The sequence below is a fragment of the Microtus oregoni genome, unplaced genomic scaffold (assembly GCF_018167655.1).
Source record: "Microtus oregoni isolate MIOR12 unplaced genomic scaffold, Mior012 000040F_ref0000088, whole genome shotgun sequence".
In the NCBI taxonomy this organism is placed as follows: Eukaryota; Metazoa; Chordata; class Mammalia; order Rodentia; family Cricetidae; genus Microtus; species Microtus oregoni.
In genome coordinates, this window is record NW_024543207.1 from 21,707,398 (window position 1) to 21,720,789 (window position 13,392).

The 13,392-nt window shown below is 52.4% G+C and overlaps 1 protein-coding gene across 1 annotated transcript; it reads left to right on the forward strand.

The window, feature by feature from the left end:
- The first annotated feature begins 1,389 nt into the window (after nucleotides 1-1,389).
- Nucleotides 1,390-5,208, forward strand: Irx4 (iroquois homeobox 4). Its single transcript, XM_041632227.1, has 4 exons — nucleotides 1,390-1,635; nucleotides 2,347-2,459; nucleotides 3,196-3,524; nucleotides 3,894-5,208. The coding sequence occupies exons 1-4, from the start codon at nucleotides 1,390-1,392 to the stop codon at nucleotides 4,700-4,702; spliced, it is 1,497 nt and encodes a 498-aa protein (XP_041488161.1). The 3' UTR covers nucleotides 4,703-5,208.
- Nucleotides 5,209-13,392: the final 8,184 nt, after the last annotated feature.

Here is a 13,392-nt window from a genome sequence, read left to right on the forward strand (position 1 = left end):
CGTCAGTTGGTTCTAAAACTCTGGTACAGAGTTGGAATTGAAACTGATGAGAGTCGTTGCCGAGATGGCTCCTAAACCTACGTGGTGAAGAAGTGTGTGGAGCTTCCAGGCACGCTATCTTCGTCTCAGCACGAAGGGCCTGCGGGGTCTGCAGGGCCTGCGTCCTTCCACCCTAAGCAGCGTGGGCAACGGGCGGCTGCAGCCTGCGCCCGGCTAATTTAACTGTTGATTACATCTTCACTGAAGACTCACTCGTGTGTCCCTTCATAGGTCTCATTTGTAATTGAGACTAATGATTACAGTGGGGTGTGAAGGAGCAGCTGCTCGTTAATTAATTTCTAATTAAAAGTGCCTTCCGTCCTCCGTGACTAAGGAGAAACACCGTTCGTCGGGGGCGATATTGACTCCTTAGATGGAGTTCATTTGTTAAAGCTCGACGGCCCTCCACCCTGCTGGCGCAGACTTAGACTGTCTCCGCCCCGCCCGGTCAGCAGCCGAATGACCCGCAGGTCTGCGGCCAGGCCAAGCTGCGGCGTCGGCTGACGTCAGCGCTTCTGCAGCTTAAAACCTTGCACAACTGACTTAACAGTCCGCAAGACTCGGTTTTTTGTTTTATCTTTCTTCCTTCCTTCTTTCTTTCCTTCCTTCCTTTCTTTCGTTTTGTAAAATATGTATTTCTGTCCTCGTGGCGAGGCCACCTGGTCCCAGAGGCCTCTGAAGGGTTCAGACTTCGAAGCTAAAAGGATCACTACGAACAAGGCCACTCACTTTCTTATCTGGTTAGGAAAGTTTGCGCTGCACGTGGGTGAACTGACCTCCTCTCGCTTCGCCTTCCCAGAGCCTAGGAGCCTGAAGCCCCGGAGGAGTGGCCACACCGTGCACAGGACCCTAACGGCCCCTCCAACCTTCCTAGGCGGTGCCCGCCATGTCCTACCCGCAGTTTGGATACCCTTATTCCTCCGCTCCCCAGGTAAACGGCCTCCTGCATGGTCTGACAGCGGGAGGGGGAGAGAAAAGAGCCACCACTGGCTGCCATTTCCCAGACTGCAGGGCCCTTGCCTGGTGGCCCCTTATACTAGCCAAACGTGGTTAGGAGGCACTTAGGGGTGCTAGTAAAATCCTGTGGGTGGGTCTGAATTCCCTTTTGTTTAACCCATCAGAGTGTGCCCTGGGAGACCCTGGGAAGCACTTGAGTCAGACGTACTTGGTGAGAAGGCTTGTAGGGCCTTGGAACCCAGTGGAGGATTTGAACAGCTGGCTGGGCCCCACGTGGTCAGAGAAGGCAAGGCCTCGGTTGGCTGTTGAGGGAAGAACTCAAGTCGGAGGCCCTTAGGGACACTCTGTCCGGGTACCCATGCTAAGTTGTGGTCCCTCTTTCTCCAGTTCCTGATGACCACCAACTCCCTGAGCACGTGTTGCGAGTCTGGTGGCCGCACACTGGCTGACTCCGGGCCTTCGGCCTCAGCCCAGGCACCTGTCTACTGCCCCGTCTACGAGAGCCGGCTGCTGGCCACCGCACGCCACGAACTCAATTCAGCAGCTGCGCTGGGGGTCTACGGGAGCCCCTACGGCAGCTCGCAGGGCTATGGAAACTACGTGACCTACGGCTCTGAGGCATCGGCTTTCTACTCGCTGGTAAGGGGACAAATCCCCTCCCACAGCAACGCGCCCCGCCCTGAACCCTCGGTTTGCCAAGACTACTTCCGCGGCGGGCGCGAGTGCCCTGGATCCCCTACAGGTTGGGGTGAGAGGAAAAGAAGGATTTCAGCGGTGCCTCCGGACCGAAGCCGCACAGCACCCGTAGCCTGGTTCAGATTCAGGGTTACCCGCCCGCGAGGCCCGGTGCCTAAGATCATGCTGTGGTTTAAGTTTGCCTTTGAATTCTGATCAGGTTCCTGGTTCCCGAGGCGAGGGAGGTCCTCACAGACTCAGCCAACCTCTCTCTTCTCACCCAGCACTCTCTACTCCTTCTTCCCTCTCCCCTTCCCCTTCGAACCTCACACCCTATCTCCTCAGCGCTCAGTCCCTTCCCTCTCACTCAAGGCCTCTTCTCTAAGATTCTTTATCCCCAGGCCTGGTGACCTCTTTGGAGTCCTTACTAGTCTGCCCTCTTTCTTCCCTTCCAGGCTTCTTTGAGATCTCTTTCCTCTTCTCGCCTCTTCTCACTTCATCTTCACCCCCTGCTCTGTCCCTATTGAGTGAGACCATCAGGAGATGGATTGGCTTTTGTGGGCCTTGGGGGAGTTTGGGGAAACTCGGGGCTCTGAGCTAAGTTAAGAAGGCTTAACAGAGAGTTTCTAGCTGGATCCCCAGAAGCTGTGACCTCAGACACCTTGATTTTTACAGAACAGTTTCGAGTCCAAGGATGGCACGGGCTCTTCACACGCCGGCCTAGCGCCCACCGCTGCTGCAGCCTACTACCCATATGAGCCAGCTCTGGGCCAGTACCCATATGACAGGTGAGGGATGAGACCTCCCTCCCCCACTGCCAGTACAGTACCAGCTACCAGCCACTCCACCCTTCATCACCACCACCAGCGCCCCCCCCCCCCCGAGGTGGGGTGACCAGCAGAGTGGACAATTCCTTCAGGCAGGTGTTCTATCCTAAATTCTCCCATCACTGTCACTTTCAAGCAAATTGATTCCAGAAAATTCAGGCTGCTTCCTTGAAGGGCCTGAGACACCTCCACACATCCCAAGAAGTTCAGCCCAGATAGGTGTCTGAGCCAAGGCCACCAGCCCTACAGTGGGCATCAAAAGTCGGAGCCCTTAGCCCTCGGTGCCCATGCTGGGGACAGCCCATTGCTCCATCTTCCTATGGAACTAGCTCAACTAAAAGCCCTGAGCCTGGTTCCTGGGTTGTACCTCCCCTCTGTCTCTGGGTTCAGGTTCCCAGGTGCTGACTCACAGGTCCATGATATCTTTTTATGGTTTGCGGATCAAAGCGATAAGAGGGAAACCCCACAGTGGAAATCAAAGAAATCTGTCTACAGAGTGGCAGAGGCCATGACCTCCTCTCTGTCATCTTAATGACATTATCTTTGCCCTTGGCCCACAAAAGGCAAAGCATTGCCCATAAGTGCAACCCACCCCAGAGAGACACAGCCTGTCCCTATGCCCCGCACCTGCTCGCTCCGCGTGATCTCCCCCGGGGGAGGGGGGCGACTGGCACCCCATTGCAGAGCCTGTCTCCAGGTACGGGACCGTGGACAGCGGCACGCGGCGCAAGAACGCCACCCGGGAGACCACGAGCACGCTGAAGGCCTGGCTGCAGGAGCACCGGAAGAACCCGTACCCTACCAAGGGAGAGAAGATTATGCTGGCCATCATCACCAAGATGACCCTCACACAGGTCTCCACCTGGTTCGCCAATGCGCGCCGGCGCCTCAAAAAGGAAAACAAGATGACCTGGCCTCCTCGAAATAAGTGCTCAGAGGAGAAGCGGCCCTATGGGGAGGGTGAGGAGGAGGATGCGGTCGAGGAGGAGTCAAGGGAGGAGCCTCTCAAGAGTGCCAAGAGCGAAGGTGGGTTGGAGATTTTGTAACGTTTGGGTGGGTGGGTGGGTGGGTGGGGTTCTCTGGAAGCTTTTGGGTAGCAAATGGAAAGCCCTTGGTGCCTGGGCAGCAAATGAGCGAACTGGTTTCCAGTCAGATCTTGTGCCTGGGAAGTGGAGGGGAAGTGGTGCCATGTGGGCTTACTTAAAGTCAAGTTAAAAAGCATTTCATACACCGGTGAGTCCAGATCTGCCCAGCTGGTGTTAATGTTACTAGTTCAAGATTTGTGGTCTCTAGTGGTAGGAAGAGGAAAACAGAGAAAGCCTGGGATGTAGGATTAAAGGAAGTTAGTTGTACCTTCCTGTCTCCCGCCACTGGTCACGTATTGTCGCCTGACAGGTCCCGTTGGCAAAGACGACAAGGAGTTAGAACTCAGTGACCTGGAAGATTTCGACCCTCTAGATGCAGAGACCTCAGAGTGCGATCTGAAGACGCCCTTCCAGGCCCTGGACAACGGACCAGAGAGGATTCCTGCCTCATCTGATGGCCCTGGCCCAGGCAAGGAGGCCTCCACCACACTCCGGATGCCTCTTGGCACCCCTGGTGGAGCTGCCATAGATGAGGACCTGGAGAGGGGCCGGAGCTGCCTCCGGAGCACAGTGGTTGCGCCAGATTCTGGTTCTGAGGGCGGCCCACGGGTCTGCGAAGCCAAACTGAGCTTTGCCCCAGCGGGGGCGCCGCCGAGCCTAGAGACCAAGCCGCGCATCTGGTCCTTGGCTCACACAGCCACCGCTGCCGCAGCCACAGCTCTGAACCAGACTGAGTTTCCCTCTTGCATGCTGAAACGCCAAGGTCCGGCGGGGGCATCCTCAGCGCCGCCGGCGTCCTCGCCTGCAGTTCCAGCCCCCTCGGGAGCCCTAGAAAGGCACCAGGACTCCCCAGTAACTAGTCTCAGAAACTGGGTGGACGGGGTATTTCACGATCCCATCCTTAGGCACAGCACTTTGAACCAGGCCTGGGCCACCGCTAAGGGCGCACTTCTGGATCCCGGCCCTCTAGGACGTTCTCTGGGGGCGGGCGCCAACGTACTGACTACGCCTCTGGCCTGCTCCTTCCCGCCCACGGTGCATCAAGATGCCCCACCTGTGGGGGCTGCCCGGGAGCTGCTGGCTACTCCCAAAACCGGTGGCAAACCCTTCTGCACTTAACACCCACCTGCACAGTGGAGAAAGGAACTGGCGCTCAGGCTGCAGGCGCTGACTCTGGACTGTTTTTAATGGGTTTCCAAAGGAAGGGGGCATTTCCAAGCCAAGGATGCTATCCTATCTAAGGCAAAGGATCTGAACTCAGGCTCTCGGGCAATGGAAGAACCCTCTTGCATTCTATCACCAGGTTTCACCTGATCTTGTGTCCACCTGAACCATCCCTGAACTCCAGGAAGACAAGAGAACACTCTCAAAGCAGAGGAGAGCCCCCCTAAAGAGTAAAGTTTACATCCAAAGTTTACATGGAGAAGGCATTTGGGTTCTGAGGTTTGTTTTGTGTCGCCATCTCCTTCTGGGTTTGAGGCATGCCGGTGTTCATTAGGAAGACTCCTCAACCTGCTTTTCTTCAGACTTCATCCTCAGCACATAAAGCTCACCAACAACACTCCCACCATGTTTACACTGTTGCACACTCTTGACTCAACAAAATTATGTTTTCTAAGATGTATATCCACACCAGTAATTGCCTGCTTCAGAGAAAGGCTAATACAACAAAACTAATAAATCCCTGTGATGGTGTTTGCATTGCAGAAAGAATGCATTTCACAGCTGGGGTCCACAGGTGTGGTTGGAAGGGTTATTCATACCCACCAGGGGAAGGAAGAATGGGCGGGCTGACCCAGACAATAATGAGGTTGCCTATCCAAGTTTAACTAAACAAACCATTTTTGAGATGTTAAAGGCACAGGAGGGACACTCTTCTGAATTCATCATTGAATGTGAGACCCCAAACTTTAAACTTTGCCCTGCTGCCAGGCACCAGAATTTTGAGGAAATAATGGTTTCTTTGACTGTATTAAAGTAAAATTTAGGCTTTCTAAATCCCCTGGAGTTTTGCTGTGGGGAAGGGAACATTGCCCAGAGGCCACTATTCTCTGAGCCAAGAGATTAACAGATTTTTACCCCATCCAGAGATGCTTGTCTACATCCAGAGATGCAGCATGAGCCCTGATTACTTTAAATTTGGCTTCTATGTCACTCAAGTTCTGAAGGCTCCAGATGGGAGACCTTAGTAGCAGAAGTCAGGAGAGGAGCAGAGCTAAAGAGACCTGGGATGAGGACCCAAGGGCTTGGGGCTTGGGTCGGGGGCAGGCCTGACCCCTCACACCCTTCTCAGCAAAGTCATTAGTGGAAGCCATTGTGGACTCGGTCCTCTGTGGCTCGTCTTTACAAGGTTCTCCGCATCTTCAGGAGGCACCTGCCCAACATCCATTCCTGGCTCTCTGCTGACCTACAAGCTGCTGCTCAGGCCTTTCTGGACTTCATAAAAGTCCCCAGTGTGGCTGTGGCAAGCAGAAAGGTTGTAAAGCAGGGAACCCAGGGCAAGCTGCCACGAGATTAAGATGGTGGTGGGCCAGGGACTAGAATAAATTCTAATAGCCACAGACTCCGGCTGCTATAATACACCACTTTTCATCTCAGAAAATGGCCTTTGAGAGACACCAAACCTTTAATAGATGCCAGGTCTTTCTTCTGCAAGCCTAGGGGTGAGGCTGGAGTCTAGTCACACTAATAAGCCCAAAGGGCCAGCTTTAGGGATAGTTTACAGATCCTAAGGAAAGAAACTTAGCCTTGTTGGAACCAGACCCCTAGAACTGACAGGGTCCCCTGAGTTTTGGTCCTCACCCTGAATCCTGGTTGCCGGCACTGGGCCCTTGCACACTGAGTGGCCAACTGCCCCACAAGCCGCAGGCCTGCCCTGGCCAGCACTCAGTAATTGGATTGTCCCGGCCTGCGCTGTCACCGCATTGACTTTCGCTCTCCTGGATGATATTATCGGGACGCGGAAGCTTGCCGCTGATGTGCCTGTCAAAAGGCTGCGGCAGGAGCCCCCGGCCTAGCAAGCGAGCATCAGCCAAGATAATTTGAAGTGAAATTTTCATTTTGACAGTAAACCCCTCAATTTCTAAAGGCTCCGCGCTTTGAGAGAGCGCTGGCAGGGGAGGCTTTGCGGAAAGCCCACGTCTTAGACTGAAAAGGGCAAAAGAACTCGAATTAGTTGTAATAGATAAAAGGGCAAAAATAAAGAGTCAAGGGTACTTGACAGTAATAGCGAAAGTGGAGTCTCAGGGGAGACACGTTGCTGCCCAAGCTGGGGCGCGAGGAATTTTAATGCGGCCGCCAAGCGCGCCCCCACACAACCCTAGACAAAGCCAAGTATTTTCAGCAAAAAAATTAGGCTTCACAGATTCAGGCGAGGAGTAGGTGAGATAAAGACAAGGGAGTCAGAAATTCAGGCTTGGACCTAAGCCTGTGTCCTAATGGCAGACAGATTTGCCTGGGGCGCACACACCCTAGGCTCTGATCAGTGCTCACTGTCCACATGCCGGCCCTGGCCCCCAAATTCCTCCTCTGAGGCCCGAGGGTAGGAGGTTACTGCACTCGCTCAAGTTTGTAGAGCTTGGAACCTCTGGGTGTGGCCTGTACCAGCTCTGGTAGTCCAAATAACAAGTTTCTAGAGCCCCAGCCCTTGGTGACCCTAGCGACTGAAGGAGTTTATATTTGAGTAAATTGTACTACATTGTGAATAAAGATATCAAGTGGGAGGGGAAACTTAGCCACATTTCAGGGCCCCCAAAGACACCTCTGACTCAGGGGAACAGTCTGAAGGCTGTGCTATTAGGTTCACCCAATCTTGGGGGCGCTGGTCAGAAGCCAGGATGAGGGCGCTGGGAGGGGAGAGGTCTGGATTTCCCCTCCCCCCCCCCAGCGGAGCGCTGCGGGGGAGGATTTCTAGCCGCGACTTCCCCTGCGGGATGCTGTCAGCCTGCCCTGGGCGGCCGCGCGAGGCGGCAGCGCAGGGACGCGCTCAGTCGCTCAGGCGTGGCGATCGCAAACACACTGAGAGGAGAGGCTAAATTAACGGCGCTCTTTACATAGAGCCAAATAAAACTGTAATCAGCGGCGCGTTACTTTTCATTAAGCGAGTCTGACAGCAGCATATTCAGACTCGACAAGGGAACAGGCGCGGGAAATATACGGCTCCCGGCCGGGCCCAGTCTAAGATAATTCCTTAAGCCCCATTAACAACACGTAGCCGCAGGAAACTGGCTCCGGAAACCGTCTCCAAATCTAAAAGCTTTATCGACCCCTCAAACGCGGCTGACGGCTCCATTTTTTTTTCTTCTTTTTCTCTCCCTTTCCAAAAAAAAAAAAAAAAAAAAAAGAGTAAGGGAGAGACATACTGCAAGGTGTGTTTGACACGACACCTTCTTAACTAGAGAGAGGTAGAGAAACCGGCCCTTAAATGATATTTAAAAGGCAACCAATTAAGATTTAAAGTGGTCGTCTCCTGAGATTATGCATGCGATTTATGCCACCTACTTCTCCCCGGGCATGCCCACCTGAGAGCTGTGGCAGAGCCGACAGCAAAGGTATTCTCCCCACCCCCTCCTCTCTTCTCTCCACCAGGAGAGCAAGACTCGACAAGGGAACTGATTTTCCTCCTCTGAGCAAGGCTCTCCAGGTCCACCAGGAGACAGGGAAACTGTCTCCTAGGATAGATCCACAAACAGCTAATGAAGAGAGACTACATTGCCTCTGCCCTCCTTACTGCCAGAGTGATCTGGGTATCCTCAGCAGCCCAGAGTGGTGTCTCTCCTACAAGTCTCCATCATGGGAGCAGAGCTGGTGAACAATATCCGAGAGGAAACTTCAAGTTGTCCCCAAACCTCAGACTTCCACCTGGAGTGGCTGAGGCAGGGGTGTCCCACTTATTACCCCCTTTCCAGAGCCAAGCTTCTCTCTTCTCTTCCTTTTCCAAAGTTCCAGCAGGATGAGTGGCTTCTCTGTATCCCCAGAAGCCACAAGCCAGATGCCTTCCTCCACGCCTTGTTGACCTGGCCTTTGTTCCCTCTGGTTCTCCCAACTGACAAAACTTAGATCAGCACAGGAGAAGTCAGCAAGGATCAAGGGCTGAGAAGAGGCTCTGTGACCTTTTAAAGGACCCTGGTGCAAAGCCCAGCTGGAAGGGACACCGAACAATGAACCCAGAGGGAGTGTGTGGAAAAGAAGAAGGAGGAAGGATGGAAGAGAGTTGGGATTTGAGGAAACTGGGGCCATAGGGGTGAAGGAAGGCCGAGGGAAGGAGGGCCAATGGGAGTGAGATTCCTTCCCAGTGTCTCTCATCAACCAACTTTAGAAGTGGTGCATTGTGAACCAAATGCTTTTTCTTTTAGGGAAAGGATCTCTTGTATTGGGGAGCAGGTCAAGAGTAAGACTCTTAGAGAAAAATGTATAGTTCAATACAATGAATTTTTTTAAAAAGAGTCAGACTCTTACCCCAGGAGTCCTAGTGTTCTAGCTACCCCTAGTTGTCTACAGGGGAGGACAGGACCTCCTGATTATTTCCTGAGCTGTTGTCAGGCATTATCCAAACCTGCCCCAGACAACCAGAGTCCCGTCTTCCCAGCACCTCGGTGACATGTCTCCTCAGGAAACCAAAAGCCAAGCATAGATCAGTACACCTACACCTTACTAACCTGAAGGAAATTGCCCCAGGAGAGGAAGGTCCCAGAAGGGAGGATTGAGATAGGGTTCCCCAAAGCACCTGCCCTGGTTCTTTTGATGCCAGTACCATGGCCTTGGTGGGGTGAGGGTGTCTCTGTGGCTCCACCCATTGTCCTGGAGTAGAATCCTGAAGAGAGAAACCCTGTTACCAGGTGCTGTCAACCCCACAGAGAGATATCAGCAGACACTCTGATTCCAGTTAAACTGGTTTATCTTTGCTTTTCAAAGGATTGCATTATTTTAAAACACATCTTCCTCGTGTACATAACCACACCAAAATTACACAAAGCAGAGGGAGGCGTGGGTGCAATGCTGTGAGGCACCCCATTTTCCACTGGACCACATTCCTCCTGGCTTATTGGTGCTCATGCTAGGTGCTGAACTATGCTAAGCCACCCCTTGTCCAGCAACCATGTGCCTGTGCAGGATTCCAGAACACTCCCTAGTATACCTCTTCAGTGAACACACCAGGACCTCTGTTTCTACAGCTGTCTTGCCTCGCTCAGTCTCTCAGAAGACATAACTCTGCTGTGGTGAGCAGGAACACACCTGCAGGTGGCCCAAGTCTTGGGTCTTGGTGGATAGCTGTGATTTTTGAGGGACAAAGCAAAGAACAGAAAATAGCCACAGAGAAAACTGGCCCAGGGCCAGAAGCCGGACCACTGTAAAAGACAATTCCCACTTAACTGAAGCATGGGGCCAGTGGTGTGGTGTAAGTGGAAGCAAGTCGACTCATTTGTGAGCAAAAGTGTGGAGAATCATCGTCAAGGAACAAGGGGAAAGCCCAAGCTTTAGCAGGACTCGGGGATAAACTAGGCTAAAAGAGGCTTAAGTTGCCAGGTCACTGTGCAGGTGGCTGGGGTTGTGGGGCACTGGGGCAATTGTTTGGGTTCATTTGGCACAGGGTGCCCAAGGGTTGAAGGAAAGGATACCAGCAGCTGACTACCTGAATGAAAAGATCCAGAGCTAACAAAAGGACTTCAGGGAGAGGCATTTTCATGCATGATTTAACACCTCAGTCACCTAACTAAACGTGGCAGGAGAAATCAGAGCTAAGATTTTGCGTCGGGAAACCTCCTAGCTAAGTTAATAAACTGGTAGCTTGTGGGATAACAGAAAATGGAGAGCCACAGCACACACATCTCCATGTGGTGCTGGAAGAGGAATCTCCCTAGTCTGGGTTCTGAGGAGGGAGCCTGCCTTCCAGAGCATAGGTCAGGGTGTGGTTAGATGATTTGCACCCGTGTCTGGAGCAGTGCTCACCTCTCCAAGGGCATCCACCTACTGGCTCCAGGCGGATTCTTAGGATTGCCCTGGGCTGCCAGGACTCTGTGAAGCCAGAAACCTTGCACCTGAAAGAACTCCATGATTGCTCAGGGTCCTGGGTAGAACCACTGCCTCCCATCCCACCTCCCACAGCATAGGCGAACCACTGAAGAGAAGAAAGCAGCTCAACCTCTAGGCTACCTCCAGCTTCAGTCGGGCTTAGGAGAAGCTCCTGGAAGGCAAGCTTCTATTGCCTATGCGCACACACACACACACACGTTCCTCCATGTGCACGCTCACACGTGTGTATGTACACTGTCATTTTCTTTGTCTCCTTCCCTCCCACCACCACATACCCCAGTATGTGCACATTCACACACATGTGCTTGCACATACAAGGCTGTAGATTATTTGAACTTCATAGGGCCGCAGTAATCCCACACAGGTCACGTTTCAGAGCAGAAGGCAGGGTGTGCTTCATCTCTTTCTTAGAAGGTGTTTGCTTTGCCCCTAGAAGCTGGGGCTCATGACCACTGCCATCTTACGTAGAATAGTCCTAGGAGGACAGTGGGGACCACCAACTCGACCACCAACTTGGCCTGGCCCTTGGCTTTAGCCTCATCACCTCCTAGGACTAAGGGCAACTCTCAAGCTCTTGACAGAACTTGGTCAAACTCCACAAGGCAGAATCTGCCTCCAGCCATGACCCCTGGGGCTGCTCTCCTCTTTGGAAGGCAGGTCCTTCCCCACTGAGGCCACAACGGGTCCATCAGCAACACACACTGCCTATCCCAACACACAAGTGGTTCACATTCACAGTCTGACCGCAAATGGGACCTTAATTAATGAATTTAATACAGAGTCTCTTTTCATGGAACATTAGCCCAAGTTCAAGATAATCAGCCCGAACACAGGACCCAGCTTTGAAGCAGCATACACCTTGGACAAGCGTGTCATGTATGTCACAGAGAGGGAAAGTCCAGCCCACTATCAGGGGTCCTAGGGCCCTCAGTACACTCCACACAGGTGTCTGTGCATATTCAGCATCTCTATGTCTCTGGGCATGGGTGTTCAAGGCAGGGATGTTAGGTTTACCTAGTCACCTGGCACCTGTGGGTCTTACCCCATTCATCTTGGATCATAAGTCAGCATCCCTAGGCCTTTCTGGGTCTTATGAATGTAGCACATGAGAGGAGGCTGTGGTGCTTAGGGCACAAGAACCTCAGCATTGAGGGTCTGCATCTGGTCTCCTAGTTGACATCGGCTGTTTGTATGGTGAGGAACAGAGGCCACTGTAGCTGTGCATGGTGTAGGATAGCACCTGAAGGGGGTGGGGGTGGGGGTAACAAACACCTGGGAGTGGCAGAAAGCAACATATCCCTTATCCCTGGTGAGAAGGAGGACCAGAGACTGGAGCAGTCTGACTCCAGCACCCCAGACAACCCAGGAGTAGGAAGGCATAAGCTACCCACAATGAACCCCTTTACAGAAGGTAAAGAACCACAGGGCTTGGGTAAAGGTGTTGCCCACTAGCCCCACCACCACCACCACACACACAGAGGGATGTAGGACTGGACCTGCCTCCTTTCACCTCTGTCTCTTACTCAGGATGACTAGTATCTGCTTGTAGCACTAGCTGGGTTCCTGGTGGCCAATGAGGCTGAGTTTGTTGCTTTTATCTCTATGTCAGCTACAGCTGGTAAGGCTTATCAGAGCCCTTGCATCTCTGTACCTGTTTGTGGGGTACCACAAACACCGTCGCAGGCTGCAGAGCCTTTAGTGAGATGACCTGGGGACTTTGATCGTATTTGCTACTTGTGTTTGGGAATCCTCCAAAGGAGGCTGCCTGACTCACACAATCCCTAAGGAGACCTCTACTCAGCAGGCACAAACTCCCTAACCCCACTTTCCCAGTTACACGGATCATGGTGGGGCTTTGGTTTCATTCAAGTGCTTCCAAAAATCAAAAATCACTCCTTCTCGTTTGTAGTACAGAGTGAGCTATTATCTTGAATGTTTACTGTTTCCTTCCTTGTACTTTATTCTGAAAAGCTTGTGTGAGCAAGTTCTCATGTGCATGTGTATACACACACACACACACACACACACACCCATTATGAGTAGCACAGAGGTCTTCAGAATGGGCAGTCAAATAGACATGCAAACCTTTTTGTTTTCAAGCATCCTCGCTTGCTGATGGAATGTTCTCGGATGGCAGTCTGTCCTAGCTATAGGTTACTCTTGCTGTGATGTAACGCTATGACCAAAGCAGCTTGGGGAGGAAAGGGTTTATTTGTCTTACACTTGCACGTCATTGTTCATCAATGAAGGAAGTCAGGACAGGAGCTCAAACAGACCAAGAACCTGGAGGCAGGAGCTGATAGAAGGTCATGGAGACGTGCCACCAACTGGCTTCCTCCCTTTGACTTGCTCATCCTGCTTTCTTATAGAACCCAGGACCACCAGCCCAGGGATGTCACCACCCACAATAGACACATCAATCACTAATTAAGAAAATACCCTAGGGCTTCCCTATAGACCAATCTTCTGGAGGCATTTTCCCAGCTGAGGTTCCCTCTTCTCAAATGACTGTAGCCTCTGTCAAGTTGATATTAAACTAGCCAGCACACAGTCCTTGCGTTAAAAATAGGCTTTGTTTTATCAGCCTCCCTCAGAGAAGTTTCCAGATAGTAGAGGCATCTGTAGGTTCTCACTGAAGGGTTGTCCTTCACTTGACAGGAGCTGGCCCCACACCAGTCCCTTCCCTTCCAGACCCAACCCTGCTGCTAGGTAGATCTTGTGGGACAAAACTGGGAAATTATAGGGCTGCATTTCTGGGTGGCAGGTACAGGACACAA

Excerpts from the sequence above, each read along its gene's own strand:
- Irx4 (XM_041632227.1), top strand. The coding sequence starts at position 1,390 with ATGACCACCAACTCCCTGAGCACGTGTTGCGAGTCTGGTGGCCGCACA. Across the intron at positions 1,636-2,346 it reads CATCGGCTTTCTACTCGCTG|AACAGTTTCGAGTCCAAGGA; the intron begins GTAAGGGGACAA and ends TGATTTTTACAG. Across the intron at positions 3,525-3,893 it reads CAAGAGTGCCAAGAGCGAAG|GTCCCGTTGGCAAAGACGAC; the intron begins GTGGGTTGGAGA and ends GTCGCCTGACAG.